Below are 18,058 nucleotides of genomic sequence, written 5' to 3' on the forward strand. Positions count from 1 at the left end.
GTAATTAATAAACACATATAATGATGATGCATGCATTAACCAAATCCACCACTGCCAATTGCCAAACAACCAAGCTACCAACAAACCATTAACCATATGATGAGTTTCCATACACTTGTAAATACATCTCTAGCGTGTGAATTTTATCTACATCATACCTTTTCTTAAGATTCTTTATATGGGGTTTTACCTTTTCTTAAGATTCTTTATATGGGGTTTTAGCTTTTCTTAAGGTTCTTTAGACATATTTTTTTTTTGTTTCTTGATGATGATCAATGATGGTTGATTCTGTTTCATGAGAGGAACTATAGTAATCTATGTTATGTGCTATAATAATCTGCTGTGTTTCCTTTTCTTATACATAAATGGGTGAGCAAAGAGAGTGTTCTTTTCTTATACGAAGGGAAACAGTGGAAGAAGTACCAACCAGCCAAGGATTAGGATTCTTTTTTATATACACACATGCTTTTCCTACATATAAAAAGGTGTGTCAGTTTGATAGTAATATTGGTGGTAGCCATGAAACTTGCAGGAAATTAGAATTTTTCTTGTGATCTTGGAATGATGGCTGTTTTGGACATATTTTCCCATTCACATGTGACTAGTTATCCTTAGCAATACAAATTTATTGGCATTTAAATATGTTTCTTGGCTTAGGTGTTTCATCTTTTCTACTTAATTTGATTGGTTTTTCAGATTTCATATATATATATATATATATATATATACTCTACAATGTTGATTTAGGTGTTTTATCTTTTCTGCTTGATTTAGTCATGGATGAGAATGTGCGTGTGAAGTAGACAAATGAACTTACCAAACAGTTTCTAGAGACTTGTATAAAAGAGGTCCATAAGGTGGGTCGAAATGGAGGTAGTCTTCGCAAGGAGACTTGGGTGAAAGTGGCAACCAAACTTGAGGAAGTTTGCCATGTAAAACTCACCCAGAAACAACTTGGTGAATGTTATCAAAATGTTTTAGCAATTTGTGATTTCAACATGGTTTTCACATTTGTTGTTGCCGGATGGGAAGGAATTGCGCATGATTCTAGAATTTTGTTTGAAGCTTTAACAGATGGTGATATTGGATTTCCATTTCCTCCTTCAGGTATACTATTGATTTTACAGGTAATATATTTGCTATATTCATTTGAACAAACATTTTATTTATTGTTTTCAGATAAATATTACCTATGTGATGCYGCGTATACAAATACTCGAGGATTTATGGCGCCGTATCATAATGTTAGATATTGGCTCGGAGACTTTCGTCGTTGACGAGCAATGAACAAGTATGAAAAGTTTAATCATTCTCATGTAAAACTTAGAAATGTTACTAAACGCTCTTATGGCGTCCTGAAAGCACGTTTTCCATATATTCAAAAGAATGGCACCATTTACACTTGAGGTTCAAAGAGACGTTGTTATTGCATGTTTTGCGGTTCACAACTTCATACGGAAGGAAGGTTTAAGTGATGAGCTATTTTCTAAGTATGATCAAACCAACGAACAAGAGAACGATGACGAGGATGAGGCTGAAAAGATTCAATCGCATGGGAGTGCCGCTGACCAAACATATATGACTAGTTTAAGAGAAGAAATTGCGACACAATTAATGCAAAATGAATATTGATTCTAGTTGTTATGAGACTTTATTCGTGTTTTCTATTGTGTGTTGAATCAATTGACGTATTTCAATTRAATTTTTGAATGTGTTAAAAATATATGGTAGTTTACAAATGGTTTAAATGATTGGATATTTCAGTTAAATTTAATTGAAATGAATTGATTCAGATTTCAGACTTTAGAAATTTGTCAGTTTACAAAAACAAACAGTCTTATTGATTCAGATTTCAGATTTTAAACGTAAAAACAAACAGTCTGACTGATTCAGATTTCAGACTTCAGCACCACCTCTTAAAATTCAGAAGTAAATTTAGACTTCAGATTTCAGCACATCTTAAAAAACAAACGCCATCTTACCATACTTTTGAAGATAGCAAACCTTACTTAAATCTAGTTCTATTAGAATTAAATAGAATTTCATAGAACTTTGATATTTAAGTTTTGTTATCCACTATCATGTAAACATTACCCTTTCTGGGTCGATACTCTTATTTTGTGTAAAATGTCGGTTTTCACCGAGTTTTAAATTTATTGATATTTACAAAATTTTACGGGTGTTACAAGTTGATATCAAACATAAATTTAATTGATTGATGTATTGAATATTTTAATAATATAATTAATATTAGATTTACTAAAATAAAGTAACTATTGAAGTTAAATGTAATTTTTTTCAAATTTTTTGATATATCATTCGAGATGTTTTAATTATGCATTAGCAGTGTCTCAAATTAAAAAAGAAACATGAAAATATGTATGAGATGGATCAATAAAATAAAAGCTTAGAGTAATATTTTCACAAATAAAATTTTAGAAACATCTCAATTAAAATATCAATTCGTTTACATGAATTTTATTTTTTCACAAGAAAATATAATAAATTTCCATATTTAAATTATAATAACAATTTTCATCATTAATCATGTAATAAAAGAATGTTTGTTGATTAGAATCTCCCCCCCTTTTCATTTCTAACACAAACCCTAACCCCTCCCCTCTCTCTCTCTCTCTCTCTCTCTCAACAAAAACAAATCAAAGTCTGTAGCTCCAGTCATTCCTGTCGCCCTCAATTGCGACTTTCTCACCACTTCATCTCTCTCTCTCTAAAACACACCCCTCTTTCTCTCTCTATATCTATATATAAATTAGGGTTTTTGGCCCTTTACTTGTTTCTTTCAGATGAGTGCCTCGTCTGGTCCTGTTGCTTACAATAATAAAGACTCTGAAGAAGAATTATCCTCTGGTGGTACAACTGCCACTGTTGCAGCTACTACTTCTTCTGTTATTGAGCCTTCTGACGGTGCTATCGGTGTTTCTGATTCCGGTGCCGTTGGCGGAGAAGATAGTGATATCGATAAAGGAGGCGGGACTCCCATGGAGGAGGACTCTGTGAATCCCGCAACCGTGTTTTGTATTAGACTTAAGCAGCCAAGATCAAATTTGCAGTACAAAATGAGTGTCCCTGAGCTTTGTCGCAATTTTAGGTAATTCAGCTCGTCGCTATTGTTGAACTCAATTTTCTATATTTGAAGTTTAATTGTTCTAATTGATTATATTCATCTTTAATTTGCTTAATTTTTTTGATAATTGGGTTGATTCAATGGTCTAAGAGTTAGCATTTATCCCCCGTAACTCAAGTCCTAACCCACTTTGTATGTGGTTGAATAAACAGTAACAGTAAGAAAGACTATTTTTATGCTAGTTGTATTTCTTTCCACGTTTTCTCTTAGTCATGCTTCAATATCTGAAATTGAGCAAAGTCACCACCGTGACATAAAAAAGAATATATGTCTGGGATGTACTTGGAATGGAAAGATGAATGTTTAGCTTGACCGTCACTTTGTAGGTCATTGTAACACCCCAAGATCCATATTTGCATATAACCATGTATTTCATACAACGAAAAACTCAATCGTACACATTCGGTCCCAACAAGTACAAGAAGCTATATTACAAAAATAAAAACCAATTGTTTCCATAACATTCTTGTACATAGCTTGCATATATAACAAGTATTCCAAAACCAATAGATAACATGTTCTTCTTCATAATCCATGTAAGCACAAAAGGAAAATTCACATTTTCCCCTTTCCCGTATCCCTGCAATGCACATTTTTGACACACAAAATGAGGGTTAGACCTTGAGGTCTAGTGAGAAATCCATTTTTATGCAATTACAGGGTAAAAATCACTAAAACCTGTTATAAAATCATATTTGTAATTATATAAATATATATAACCTATCGATAAAACATAACTCAAGTATCGCATTCAAATATGGATTTATAAATCTTCCTCGCCGCACATGGAGCGTAACCACTTAGCTCCTCGCATCACTCTGTGCGAGATTCTCAAATTCCTCGCATCGCTCTGTGCGAGATTCTCAAATTCCTCGCATCGCTCTATGCGAGATCACCTAGAGCTCCTTCCCTTAAGGACCAGAGCTCCTCTGGTTCACCAACCAGAGCAAAGCCTAACTAAAACAAGGCTACTAAAGGCTAACTTGAAGCAATATTTACAAAATATATGATTAACTAGTGCTTTTGGTTATCGACTAAAAGTACAAGGAATAGAGGCAAGCCAACCAAAGGCCCTTTGGAGGACGAGAGCCTCTGGTCTTACCAACTAGAGAGCTTCTGGTCTCAAACTTTTAAAACCAACTAAGGATGCATGACCAACCAGAGGCCCTCTGGACAACTAGAGCCTCTGGTCTGTCTAACTAGAGCTTAAGGAAAAATAAGAAAATGAGATACATGAAAGCAAATAAATTTTAAACATAACCAGAAGCCCTCTGGTTAAACATAAAAGTTAACCAGAGCCTCTCTGGTCCTCTACCAAAGTTTGGAAATGGTTAAGCTCAAAAGGTTTTAGCTATAAAAGTTATGTTTGAATCTAAGAGCTTGGATACAGAACTCTGATACAGAGCTCGGACTTACCATTAAATTCCAAGACACAGGGCCTCTGCATAGCACATGCAGAGCCTCTGAGTCGATATGTTAAACATTTGCAGAACTTAGATCTTTGATTACAACCAGGGGCCTTCTAGTTGGACATGAAGACCAACCAAAGCTCTTCTGGCTCCTCATCAAACCTTTACTTTATTGAACTAACATGAAGTATAACCATCCATAAACCAAACTAAACCAACCCAAAAACATTGTTAATTCAAAGCACAACCAATCAAAGCCTCTTTGGTTATAACGTTGTTATCACATCAATTAAGAGCAATAATCCCAAGTCCTCGCATCATGCAGAGGCGATAACTCAAGGTCATTGCATCCCATGGATGCGATAACAAAGTATATGATCAAAACTCAGATTTCACAATTGTCATTCTTATTCCAATGCACACCTCTCCTTGATATGCCACCTTTCCTTATCCCAAGATACACCTCTCTTCTTGATATGCCACCCTTATCCCAATGTACACCTCTCCTTGATATGCCACCCTTATTTCCACAAAAGATATCATCATAATAAAAATCCATACTTTTTGCCAATAATGGCATCAAAACAGTTTCATAACATAAACTTATTTAAAGAACCTTACGGTTTTATACCCAGTTTACCATCAAGCTCAAATAGCTTCAAGAAACAATTTTATCACCTTTCCATATAAGAACCATACGGTTCAATATTTCAAATACCAAATAGAAAAAGTTAATAACATAAACTCACCTTATATTCACGTATACGTAGATGAATTTACATAGTAGCGATTTTCAAATGACCACAGAATCAACTTCTTCTTCTTACAGACTCACGTAGGATTTCACACAAGAAACACACACACAGAGAGTAAGGTTTTTCTTTCTTTTTCCTTCCCTCCAAAAACAAAACAGATAAGATGAATCTTGTCTTATCACTTTTATACTATCATAAATAATTCACAGGCGGTGGAGTTAATAGAATTAAAAATATTATTTTCACACTCACCCCCATGAAATAAAATATACATAAAATCATAGGCGGTGAGACTATTATTTTAAGCAAGTAAACATGTAACAGATTAAATCACTTTACTTACCAATATCTTTCAAAAACCACTCCAAATTTATATAACCGAAAAACCCGGTTATCACAATCACACCTAGTTCTGGCTTTGTGATGTATGGAAGGAATCTAACTATGTGAGAAGCAGTGAAGTGTGAACATACCTTGCTCTTGGTGTTAAAAACTTGAGATCTAGTCATCTAGATTCGTGTTGATTTTGAATTTGAAAATTACCATGTTGACAGTACACACACACACACACCGGGTACTATAGTTTGTGATTGAAAGACAGGCAGTACAATTTTTGTGGGTATTTGCCTATTTGGTGGATTTATTTTTATGTTTTGGAGACGTATTAGGAAAGGGAGTTATATTTTTTAACGATATTGGCTGGTAAGCTTATTTTGATATTTGCAGTGACCTCTGTCTAAGCCTGGAGATTGTTTGTATAATTGTATGCAACTTTCATATGTGTCCTTGTAGTCCTTTACCATTCTTTTATCCCAAAAATTGATTACCGCTTGTGATTACCAAGTATTCAATCATCTGAGGCCACACACTTTTAAACGAAAATTTAAACATTGGACAATCATTTTTATGCATTTTCTACTTTGAAATGTAGTATCCCAGAAGCTTGTAGGAGAAACTCAGTTTTTCATATTTTGCATGTTAAAATACAGCCTGATGCATCAAGCCTTTTCAGTTTAGCTCTTACACTCATGCATATCTGCAACATTTACCTACCATCCCTACCTGCCATCCTAGATGTGTGGTTTGTCTCTCTTTTTTATTCAACCAATTATGCTTGTATCTAATATATGCCCTTGGAACCCTCCAAATCTTAGCTTTATGGTTTATGTGACTTGACTATATGGAGCATAATTTCTTTCATTTCGATTGAGTAATAGTATTTTCTAATTGGGTCCACCCTTTTGCTTTAACAGTGCTGTTGCTTGGTGTGGAAAGCTAAATGCTATAGCATGTGCATCCGAGACTTGTGCACGTATACCAAGGTAATGGAGTATCATTTGTTTTCTGTCCGTGTGACAGGAAGCAGACCTATCATGTATCCAGGAAACCGCAGTTGTAGAATTAAGCAGATTCTTACATAATTAAAAGAACTTGCTGTGGCATTTTTTTCCCCATCAATGCTGTCTTATGGTAGCAGCTTAGCATCTTCTTCAATTAGGTGGTAGGATCATATATCTCCATGGCTAGGTAGTCTGTAGTGTTGGGGACATTACTACAGGGGTGCATGTGCGTTGTTAAAGTTCCAAAATTTATCATTAAGTATTAAGTTTCAGGAGGCACATATAATTAATAGACAGACGCAATTAAGATGTATGCCTTTCATATTAAACTTCAGTGACAAAGCAGTTTATTTATGGTTAATACCTTTATTCTAAGATTTATTTTCCTTCTTGTAGTTCTAATGCAAACCCACCATTTTGGATTCCAATACATATTGTGATCCCTGAACGACCGACCGAGTCAACCGTATTCAATGTCATAGCAGGTATTGTGTACAAAATTCTTTTAAGTGGCTTTATTTTCATGTTGGTCCTGTAGTTATGCGCTTGGTATTTTGAGTGTCTGGGTGCTTTTTTTGCATTGGATAGCTACTCTATCACACACATCAAAGGCAACTGCAGATTTATCTATGAATTGTTTTTGGATATGATTTTTTTTGAAATCTTGCTCATTAACATGTTTTTTTGCTGTTCCTTATGGTATATCTTTATTCTAAATCATGAATTGTTTGATTGAATAATGGTGCCAGATTCTCCACGTGATTCAGTTCAGTTTATTGAATGGTCGCCTTCGTCTTGTCCTCGTGCTTTGCTAATTGCTAATTTTCATGGGCGGATAACCATCTGGACTCAGCCTTCCCAAGTAAGCGTTGCCTGCCCATTTAGATTTTGTTTGCCAGTTTTTTAACATTTAATCTTATGTTATTGGTTATTGTTTGTTACTGGATAAATATTTATCTGAAACATGTACACTGATCTTTCTTATTGAGCTTTTGATTGCTAAGTTATCTTGCCAAATTATTTAGGTTCTCTGTTTAAACACATTGACATTGACATGTTTTATGATACTACAGGGGTCGGTTAGTTTGGTTAAAGATGCTAGTTGTTGGCAGCGAGAACATGAGTGGCGGCAGGATATTGCAGTTGTTACAAAGTGGCTGTCTGGGGTGTCTCCTGTATGAAGCTATTTCTGTCTTCTTATTTTTATTCAAAGTGTGATGCATCCTTGATGTTTCTTCGTCTTTTGTTTTTATGAAAATTAGTATAGGTGGCTTTCCTCAAGATCTAGTAGTTCTACGAAGTCAACATTTGAGGAAAAGTTTCTCTCACAACGACCTCAAGCTCCAGGTGGTTCCTGTGCTTGCTAAGTTCTTATGTTATTTTAATGTGGCTTTTAAGTTTTGCCTCCTTTAAAATTATTCATATACCTTGACCTTGTTGGAATTGGCATGAAGGTTCATATGATGGAAGTGATGGTTTAAGATATATTATCCCAAGTCCTAACAGGTGACATGCCTGTGCGACAGTAAGAGCTTGCTCTGTTAATCACTGTTAATATATAAGAGAGGCCATGGACGCACTTTTATTGGGTTGCTGGTTCGATATCTAAATTGGAGGAGAATCGAAAGCAGAAAATATTGTTTATCAAATTGCTTAATACACTAATCTGACTACAGTAAACCTTGGTTTGTGTGCGTCTGCTTTGGGTAGTGATTGAAGTATGTTGTGTTCTTCCCTGTGTTGCATGGCTATCCATCTGCTTGGTGGCAGGTGAATTTTTGAAAAGAATGTTAACCAAATTCCTGCCACATGAATCGAGGAAACTCAATTGCCATGGCATTTTAGGTACTTTGAGCATAGACATGGAAATTATGGATTCCCACACAATTCTTTCTAAGAGATGAAGTGCATAATGGGATGTTGTCGCACTTTAACAGATTTGGATTGTCTCGGCTCAGGTTGTGTTCATGGTAATTTGTTTAAGCAAGGTCACATGTTGTTGACCTCATACATATTGTTGGTTTGCAAGGATAAACAAACCTGACCATGATATATACTAGAATGGGTTGCCACAACCTTTTATTTTCTAAATACAAGTTGGAGAATTTCCTTTATATTAATTGAGAATCTAGTAAAAACCAAATTTTCTTATTGTTTTAAATTGGTTTAAAAAATATCAAAAACTAATTAATTGTATCACGAAAAACTATATTTATCACCATAATCTGAAAATAGGATTCAGAGCACAACTTAACTAGGTTTTGTTTTGCTTGAGCTACATTAATCTCTTAACTACCTTAAGTTTGACTTCACAAAGTGTGGCTTGTCTTCAATATCACCCAAATTTTGTGCTATGGCAGATCCTTGTAGTCCTACAACTTTTATAGTTTAATCTGAACTACAGCTTTGGCTGACTGCTGTGTTTATGTTACTGTTATACCAGCCACAGCCTCTCTGTAGTTTCTTTCCTTTTTCTTTTCATGCTTGTAACTGTTCTAATTTTTTGCAATATGATGACATAATCTAATCTGGTTGCTATTAAAATCCAGCTGGATGGCCAAACTTTCTCTGTGTATGCTCTGTCTTCTCATCTGGGTCTGTTCAGCTCCATTGGTCTCAGTGGCCATCTAATCAGAGTGGCACATCTAAATGGTTTTGCACAAGCAAAGGCCTTTTAGGTGCTGGGCCTAGTGGGATTATGGCAGCTGATGCAATTGTGACAGACTCTGGAGCCTTGCATGTGGCAGGAGTTCCTATTGTGAACCCATCTACTGTTGTTGTCTGGGAGGTCACCCCTGGTCCTGGCAATGGATTTCAAGCTACTCCAAAGGCTACTACTAGCAATGGGATCCCTCCTTCACTTAATCCACCTTCATGGGATGGTTTTGCCTCCTTGGCTTCGTATTTGTTTAGCTGGCAGGAATACCTATTTTTAGAAGCTAAGCAAGGGAAGAAGCAGACAGAGCAAGATTATAGTGACATGGTTGCACTTCATTGTTCTCCTGTTTCAAATTTTTCTGCATATGTGAGTCCAGAGGCTTCAGCTCAATCAGCAGCAACAACTACATGGGGTTCTGGAGTCACAGCAGTTGCCTTTGACCCTACCTGTGGTGGGTCTGTGATTGCTATTGTGATTGTTGAAGGTGCTGACCTCAAACTAAACTTTTTTTTTCTCGTCTTCTCCATTGTTGTGAAATATGCTCTCTATGCTGGATTTTGCTGGTGTGTCCTTTTTGGGCCATTGTTATTCAATTTGCAGAACAAGTAGAATTCAGGGGTTCATGCCATTAGGCATACCTCTTTCTGGAAACACAGCACTAAAGTGAGCGGTAAGGTTCATTCCTTCCCGTAGTCTTTTACACTGTTTGAAGAAGATAAACAGCCTCAACGTGATGCTAGTTTGGTAACCCATGACAATTAGCCATATTTACTCGCATGATGCTTATACATGAGTCGTTTCAGTGGACTCTTTTTTGATGTTAGTGAGTAGTCATTTTCGCTCTAAGTAGATGGATATGGTAAGTGTAGATATACATCTTTATAATGAAATTTATTGTTTATTCTTTTGAGGTATATGCTTGTTATTTAGCCAAACGATCTTATTAATTGGTTGGTATCATCTATGTAGGGCAATACATGTCTCCCTACGACCCAGACGAGGGTCCTTCAATTACTGGATGGAGAGTTCAACGTTGGGAATCTTCTCTAGAGCCTGTTGTCCTTCATCCGATATTTGGGAATCCCACAACCAGTTTTGGTGGGCAGCCCCCGATGCAGACGGTGTGGATCACAAAAGTGAATAAAAGCATTCCGGCTACAGATTATTTTAAAAATAACCAAGCAGCTGCCACAGCATTGACCCCCGAGGGTCTAAACACATCTGACTCTGACAGTGAGAAGGCAAAGAGGGTTGTTTTTGATCCATTTGATTTGCCAAGTGATGTTAGAACTCTTGCTCGCATAGTCTATTCTGCTCATGGTGGTGAGGTTGCTGTTGCTTTTCTACGAGGTGGGGTGCACATTTTTTCTGGTTCAAGCTTCACACCTGTTGATAACTATCAGATCAATGTTGTTTCTGCAATTGCTTCTCCTGCATTTTCTTCTACTAGTTGCTGTTCTGCTACTGTTTGGCATGATGCAGTCAGGGATTGCACTATGTTGAAGATAATCCGTGTTCTTCCCCCTGCTGTTCCAAGCAGTCAAGTGAAGGCAAACTCCTCAACATGGGAACGTGCAATTGCAGAAAGGTATTCTACAGAACTGATTACACTAGTAGCTATCTAGTTGTGACTCCTGACATGTGATGTGAGAAGAAATGTCAATATGGTACTTCTTAAAATTAAATGGATTTCAATGCAGGCTGGGAGACTATGAAAATTAAATACTACATAGTTTCCATTTTAAGGTGTCATTCAATATACATTATATTTGCATGCAATTTATGAAAGGTGGAAAGAAAGACCTATATCGGCTAGTAGTTCTTTGAACTTAAAAAATGTAGAGTTGGATGTTAAGATGGTCTTATTCTGATTTCCTATTACGTGTTGCATGAAATACATGCAACATACTTGCACCTTGTAATAGTCAGCAACTTGGTTTTTGTCTCTATCTGTGTTGTCATTGCAAAGAGAAAGCAAATATAAAAGAGGGAATCATCATGGAGAAGATTCTTTCAATATTGGTATGGAGTTTCAAGGAAGTAGAGGGACTCCTTCCAGTGATCATTTTTACATGGGTATATTGTTGAGAAGTTCCGGGTGCCATGGGAAATCAGGTGGCTGGGCGTTTGACCCAGAGACCTGGTGGCCATTTGAAGTGTCTAAGCTTCATTTATTGGTGGTGTTCATAATAGTTACATTATGCAATGAATGCTTGATATCCTGTTTATTAGTCTGGTCGTCGGCATATCACACATCCGTATTTGAAAACGACATAGAAATCAACACAATTCATGTTTTTGGACAGCCTAGATGAAGTAGCCTATCCTTTGTCAACTTTTGCAGTAGTTTTAGCTTTGGAGGTTTGGGATGGGTATGCATTAATATGGAAGATAATTTTTTTATGAATATGTACATGAGAACTTTTCTACCGAAGGAAAGACGCCTAACCGTCATAGGTCCAAAAGGAAATTAGGACACACTTTGATTGTCTGAAACATATACAATTGTTTCAACCTAAAACATGCTCATACGAGTATATAATAAAATTAAGAAGAGGAAGCATCCTTCCATGCTCTTTTTAATTTGATAAAGGAGCTTAGCAGAAGTTCAGTCAAAGACATCCTAAAGGGCTCAAAAGTCGGAATCTGCAAGCTCTTAAACAAAAAATCTGCCAAAGACATCATAAAAGGCGCAACATCGATGGCTTGAGATATTTGGAGACGAAGCTTAGTTATAACCTAAAGTAGTTACCTCCAAAACGAGCTGAAGGCTATGCTACTTTGATCTATATCTTCTGGTAATCATTGTGTTATTTTCTAATACCAGATTTTGGTGGAGTCTTATGGTTGGAGTTGATTGGTGGGATGCTGTTGGCTGTACACAGAGTGCTGCTGAGGATGGCATCGGTAAGTATATGAATGATTAAGTTGATATTATATAATCCATGAGAGTTTCTTCAGATATGTTTTAACATGCTCATGTACTGTGAAAGCATTAGCCCGACTAGATCAACAGCCATAACCCTCGCAAAATGTTAATTCATAAGAAGTATAAAATATGATTATTAAAAAAGAACTAAAATGAACAATTTTTTTTTTCAAATGGAACTTATGACCAGGGCTCACCACAGTTTGGTTTGGTAAACAGTTTCTTTTCATGTATTGGCAACGGAATTATGGACATTTTATTAGAGCAGGTGATTTGAAGATATTACATAGTGCAACGGACATGTATCCCAACTATAAAATGAATATATACATTTATACTCTTCATTTTTCTAACAAAACAATACCATAAAAATGGACATTTTATCAGGAACTTTGCAACAACACTGCCTACTAAGTACTAATACTACCATAAAAATGAAATTATGAAGTCATTTCAACAAGGTATTCATGTTGGTAAGGATGCGTTCACTCTGTCAAGCTCAAGTTTAATCTTGTTCTTATGGGATGGTGTAGAAACTGATTAAATGATGTTTGAGATGCAAACCTACATAGTTCTGGTTAGTGTTGAATGGTTTGTTATAATTCGTTACATACTTTTGATTCTGCAATACAAGTATACAACAAATGAGATCTCTTTTAGTCCGGTCTTCTTTTCTCTTTAATGGCTGGTGGTAAGCGTTGTAAGGTCGCTGCAAAAGAATGGTGGGTGCGTTGAGCGTAAACTCCTGCTAAATGAATGCCTTTGCTAAACATCCGAATCGCCCATGAATCTCAATACGGGGAAACTTACTTCTGAGAGAGCTGCTTTTGCATTCATAAGACTCAACTTGTTAGATATTACGGAGGTAAAGAATTGAATTAGCTAAGTCAGTAAGAATGACTGGGCTTTCACGTCTGTGCATAGAAGATTTTTTTTCCCTTCCACTCAAGGAAGAAGCCCCGGCTAACTCCTTGCAGCAGCCGTGGCCCCTTTGAATCTTGGTCTATGATGGCCTTCTCCGAACTACTTACTGAAAGGCAAGCACCAACAAATTACTCATTTCATTCAGAGTTCACTCACCCACGTGCCCAATACTTGATGTGATGACTCTAGCCCCATGTCGGCTTCATTGACGAGTCAGTGCTCCTTCTCGAATACCAGACTGAGAGTGGGAGATTGACATCCTTTCAATCTTGGCTAAGAGGACCATTTCAGGCTCTTTTGCCTTCAGTAAAACCGGAAAAAACATTGACTAAGTTGAAGAAAGTGACTTCAGACTTTTGAAGAAAAGTAGCTTTGTTAGTTACTAATTAACATAAAGAGATTCGTGTTACAAGTTCCTTTTTATGGATTAGTGATGTTTCCTCTAGCTTTATGTAGCTGTTCAACATTCATCTTCAGTTAGATGTCAACCCTAAGCTACATGTTCTGGTTCCTTGTATTGCATATCAACCCCCTTCATTTAGCATTTCCTTTTTCTACCAAAATTTTGGATATGATCTAGAGTTCATATCTGATTACACCATCTTCCAACACACCAAGTTGCATTATGTGCAATTTGAGTTCTTATTACCTTTCTCATCTGCTTTGGATGGAGATTATGATACATTAATGTTTCTAATGCCGTTTTGATTTCTCTGCTTATTTAATTCATTCGGTTTGATTTGGAGGAATTATATAAATGAAATGCTATTTATGGGTTTCCAAGAACATGTTTTGATATTGTGGTTCTTATGTTTTTACTCAGTTTCATTAAACAATGTGATTGCGGTTCTTGATGCTGATTTTCATTCTCTTCCTTCCACTCAGCACCGACAGCAATATGGTCCTGTATGTTTCTTCAAACTCTTTCCAGTTGTGTCTCATACTTGCATATTATGGTTGTATGATACGTATGCTATCTAAACGCGTAAACTGTTTTGTAGAGTGCTTTTATTTTGTTCTATTTAGCCTTGTGCCGATATGATGGCATCTGCTAGTGAAATTTCTTTGCATATACGAACCTCGGTTTAATTGCTGGGTTACTTGTATGGTTGGACATGCTGAAAGTAGAAATCCAGACAAACTTTAGGGCTCTGTTGTATATTATATTTGTCTCTCATTTATCTCTTGAGTTTCTCTACTCTCCACCATCTTTTAGATTGATAGAAATAGAATCTGCTGGATCTGAGGTCTGATGTTTGATAGATTTTACTGAATTTTATCCGCTGGATCTGAGGTCTGATGTTTGATAGATTTTACTGAATTTTATCCAAGTTATAATGGTGGTTAGAAAAAATATCTTTGGTCCATAATTTTTTCTTTCTATCCAAAAAGTCTACCAGAAAAATCAACAAATAGTTTGGCTTTTGTGTTACATTCATGCATTTATTTAAAGAACTGGTGAGATTAACGAAGACAGATATGAACACTTGAAAACCATGAAGATAAAACAACTTCAAAAGTCTATATTTTAACAGGCATTAGAAGGGAGATCATGTGTTAGACACCTCAACCTCCAACTATGCAGAGCCTGCTGCTTCTAAATCTAATGTTTGCATGGATGCACCGGTTCTTCTTATAGCTGTCTAATGGTTTGCCATATTTAGACTTGGTTGGTTGCTGTTCAACTGTTCATATATGCTCAAGTTTTTTTGACTTCCCTGTTGAGTTATTTGGAATTATGTCCGGTTTGGTTCTTCTCTGTTAGATATGTGGGGTTCCTTTTGTTTCTTCTCCATGAATGTACATATGCATTATATTATGCTTGTCTGTCTTTTAATGCGAAGAACTTTCGGGCTTGCTGCTATCGTCAGAAAAAGAATTACAAAAGTGGCGTTGAACGATGCAGGGATTAGACAGGATAAAATGCAGACTCTTAGAAGGTACAAATGCTCAGGAAGTGAGAGCAATGGTGCTCGATATGCAAGCAAGATTACTACTGGATATGCTAGGAAAAGGAATAGAGTCGGCTCTGATTAATCCTTCAGCTCTAGTAGGTGAGCCATGGCAGGCATCTGGTGAGACATTAAACAGCATTGACCATGAAGCTATGGCTGTTGATCCAGCACTTGTACTAAACGTCCAGGTTTGAACTGAACTCCTCCCTGATTTTATTAATTAGTTTTTTTTGCTGATTGTAATGCTCAATGTGTAGGCATATGTTGATGCTGTTCTCGATCTAGCTTCACACTTCATTACACGCTTGCGTCGTTATGCTAGTTTCTGTCGTACATTGGCAAGTCATGCCGTAACTGCAGGTACAGGCGGCAACCGTAACATGGTGATCAGTCCCACCCCAAGTACTGGCAATACTGGAGCTACACAGGGTCAGTTTTTGCTACACATGTGATGTGTTGGTTATTAATCCAGTCATATACGATTGTATGGAGAAATGGTTAAAATTTCAGTTACTTGGTTTCATTTTCCAGGTGCTCAAAATGGTACTGCAAGTTCAACTGCAAGCACTCCAATTCAAGCCTGGGTACAAGGAGCTATTGCCAAGATCAGTAGCACCTCTGATGGAGTTTCTAATGCGACTCCCAATCCCATTAGTGGCCCGTCTTCGTTTATGCCTATAAGTATAAATACTGGAACTTTCCCTGGAACTCCAGCTGTCAGACTTATTGGGGACTGTCATTTTCTTCATAGATTGTGTCAGCTTTTGCTGTTTTGTTTTTTCTTCCGGCGGATTCAACTACCCCGATTCATAGGTGCTGCTCAAAGGAACACAGATTCAGCTGTGCATAAACCTCAGCCTGGTGCTACCGGCAAGGTTGAAGAAATCAGCTCCGTTCCTACAAAAGTGGCATCATCTTTGGGTAGATCAGAAGAGTTACCCATTTCTCGAGCTGGGCAGATTGGCTCTGGAGCAAAAGGCCCTGAAGAAGGTCCAGCAAATAGGTCAAGATGTGGTTCTGGCAATGCTGGTCAAGGATACACATTTGACGAGGTAAAGCCATTACTTAATTGCCGGCTTTTAATAATGAAGTATACTTCATCTCAGATAAAAGAGCCGTTGCTCAATCAATGAAATCCAAAAAAATTCTTATACCGATTTTATATGTAAATCACACAGGTCACTGAATTTATTTTTCTATAAGTATACATTCATTTTGTCACCAAACAACAAAAAATGCTTTATATTTGATATAAATGAATGAGCTATATATGGAACTTGATGAAAACACAATTTTTTTAAAGGAAATTTTTTTATTACTGGAAAGAGAAACCAAAAATTACAGAAACAAAACAAAGAGGCCAAATTCTGCAAGGAGCAGAACGCCAAGAAAGACCAAACAACCCACTACAGAAGACTAAGGCCCAAGAAACAACAAAAAACGATGCAAAATGAAAGGGAACACCCAACCCTAACCTAGAATAAAATAACCTTTAATTGTGCCAATACGAGCCACCCGACCACTCCATCCACAAAGGCTTCCTGCTCTTAGCCTTGTGTGATGAAAACACGTTTGATTGACACTATATGTTTAGCTCAAGTGTAGAATCATGATTGAGCTTCTATTAGACGTTGAAAGGTCACAAAAGATGGTTGTAAATGTTGCTTAAAAAGTTGATGCTCATTTAATTAGGGACAAAAATAGGGGGAAGTTCATTTTGCTTTGGAAGGAGGATCAATATATTAGAACATCAGTTGATATCCTACGAAGCTTGAAGTCAACTTTACTGCTTTGAGACACTGTTCCTGTAGTTTCATATCTCATAGGCTGTTGCTGTCATGCAGGTAAAGGTCCTTTTTCTCATACTAATGGATCTTTGTAAACGAACACAAGGTCTGGCACACCCATTGCCTGTTTCTCAGGTAGGGAGCAGCAACATCCAGGTCCGTCTCCATTATATAGATGGAAACTATACCGTTTTGCCAGAGGTTGTTGAAGCATCACTTGGACCACATATGCAGGTAGTTCATGTTGAGATTTTATATTAGCTTGATCTTTAGCAGAGAAATATACACATGTATAATTTAACTTATCTTTAAACCTAGAGCTTGAGTCGGCTATATAAGGTGAAATAAGGGCTCTCTCTATAGATTGTGGGCCTTTGCCTGCAGTTCTAAAGCAATTGCTCTTGTTCCCGGCAAAATGCAACATTGTATTTCATAAAGCCTATGCAATTACGTGTTTAATAAGCATAAGTTGTTTTAGCTTCTTTGTCGATACATTACTCATAAATCTTAAAGACAATCATTGGGACACCTCTCCTTTGCTTATTTTTCCCTTCTTATTCCTGAATCTGTTGGTTCATTTTGAATGGAATCGTTTTTTACTTTTGTTTTAAGTTTTAAGTTATAATGCTAGCTTATGGATTTGGGTCAAGAAAGCTTGTCACAGTTTCTATTTTGGTTAAGTTTGATTTTTATTAGGGCGTGAATTGGTTAGCTCTGAGGAAAAACAAAACTCATTTCTAAGTACATAATGGTAGTTTTTGCAAAGAGTTGATTTTCTACCCCTTTGCTTAGGTCGGTTTGTAGAACCATGTTGTCAATGCGCTTGAGGTGATAATCCTTATATCCTGTTAACCAGTTTCATTTGGTTGCATAAACTTGGTTTATGTTGGGTAGTTTCTTGTGTCTGGGCATTGGGAAAAAACCACAAGGAGGCATAGGAAGATCCAAACCTGTGATGTGATCCATCTCATGAAGCCATATTTGCCAATAGGCCACTTTAGTTTTTGTTAGGACAAACGTTACACATGCAATACGCACAACCCTATGCACAACCCAAAAACAAGAGAAGAACACAAGAATTTACGTGGTTCACACGATCAGATTGATCGTGCTAGTCCACGGGGGCAACTAGGTTTTTCTTTATTTAGGTGCTAC

At 36.7% G+C, this 18,058-nt stretch overlaps 1 protein-coding gene across 8 annotated transcripts in view; it reads left to right on the plus strand.

The window, feature by feature from the left end:
* The first annotated feature begins 2,640 nt into the window (after nucleotides 1-2,640).
* The window catches only part of LOC112523528 (mediator of RNA polymerase II transcription subunit 16), a 24,482-nt gene continuing 9,064 nt past the window's right edge, over nucleotides 2,641-18,058 (plus strand). For 2 of the 8 annotated variants that reach the window (XR_003070275.1, XM_025133156.1), the window contains exons 1-14: nucleotides 2,641-3,109; nucleotides 6,563-6,631; nucleotides 7,046-7,134; nucleotides 7,399-7,511; nucleotides 7,723-7,824; nucleotides 7,912-7,999; nucleotides 9,199-9,792; nucleotides 10,278-10,896; nucleotides 12,136-12,215; nucleotides 13,985-14,067; nucleotides 15,068-15,304; nucleotides 15,374-15,545; nucleotides 15,648-16,168; nucleotides 16,961-17,137. Coding sequence is in view for 7 of the 8 variants with exons in the window: in XM_025133156.1 (XP_024988924.1) it covers nucleotides 2,805-3,109; nucleotides 6,563-6,631; nucleotides 7,046-7,134; nucleotides 7,399-7,511; nucleotides 7,723-7,824; nucleotides 7,912-7,999; nucleotides 9,199-9,792; nucleotides 10,278-10,896; nucleotides 12,136-12,215; nucleotides 13,985-14,067; nucleotides 15,068-15,304; nucleotides 15,374-15,545; nucleotides 15,648-16,168; nucleotides 16,961-17,137 (3,249 nt within the window). In the remaining variant the exon portion in view is untranslated. Of the gene's footprint in view, nucleotides 3,110-6,562; nucleotides 6,632-7,045; nucleotides 7,135-7,398; nucleotides 7,512-7,722; nucleotides 7,825-7,911; nucleotides 8,000-9,198; nucleotides 9,793-10,277; nucleotides 10,897-12,135; nucleotides 12,216-13,984; nucleotides 14,068-15,067; nucleotides 15,305-15,373; nucleotides 15,546-15,647; nucleotides 16,169-16,960; nucleotides 17,138-18,058 lie in introns of those variants that run through there. The other 6 variants (XM_025133161.1, XM_025133159.1, XM_025133158.1 and 3 more) reach the window with 6 other exon arrangements.

The sequence above is a fragment of the Cynara cardunculus genome (assembly GCF_001531365.2).
Source record: "Cynara cardunculus var. scolymus isolate 2C chromosome LG 12, CcrdV1, whole genome shotgun sequence".
In the NCBI taxonomy this organism is placed as follows: domain Eukaryota; kingdom Viridiplantae; phylum Streptophyta; class Magnoliopsida; order Asterales; family Asteraceae; genus Cynara; species Cynara cardunculus.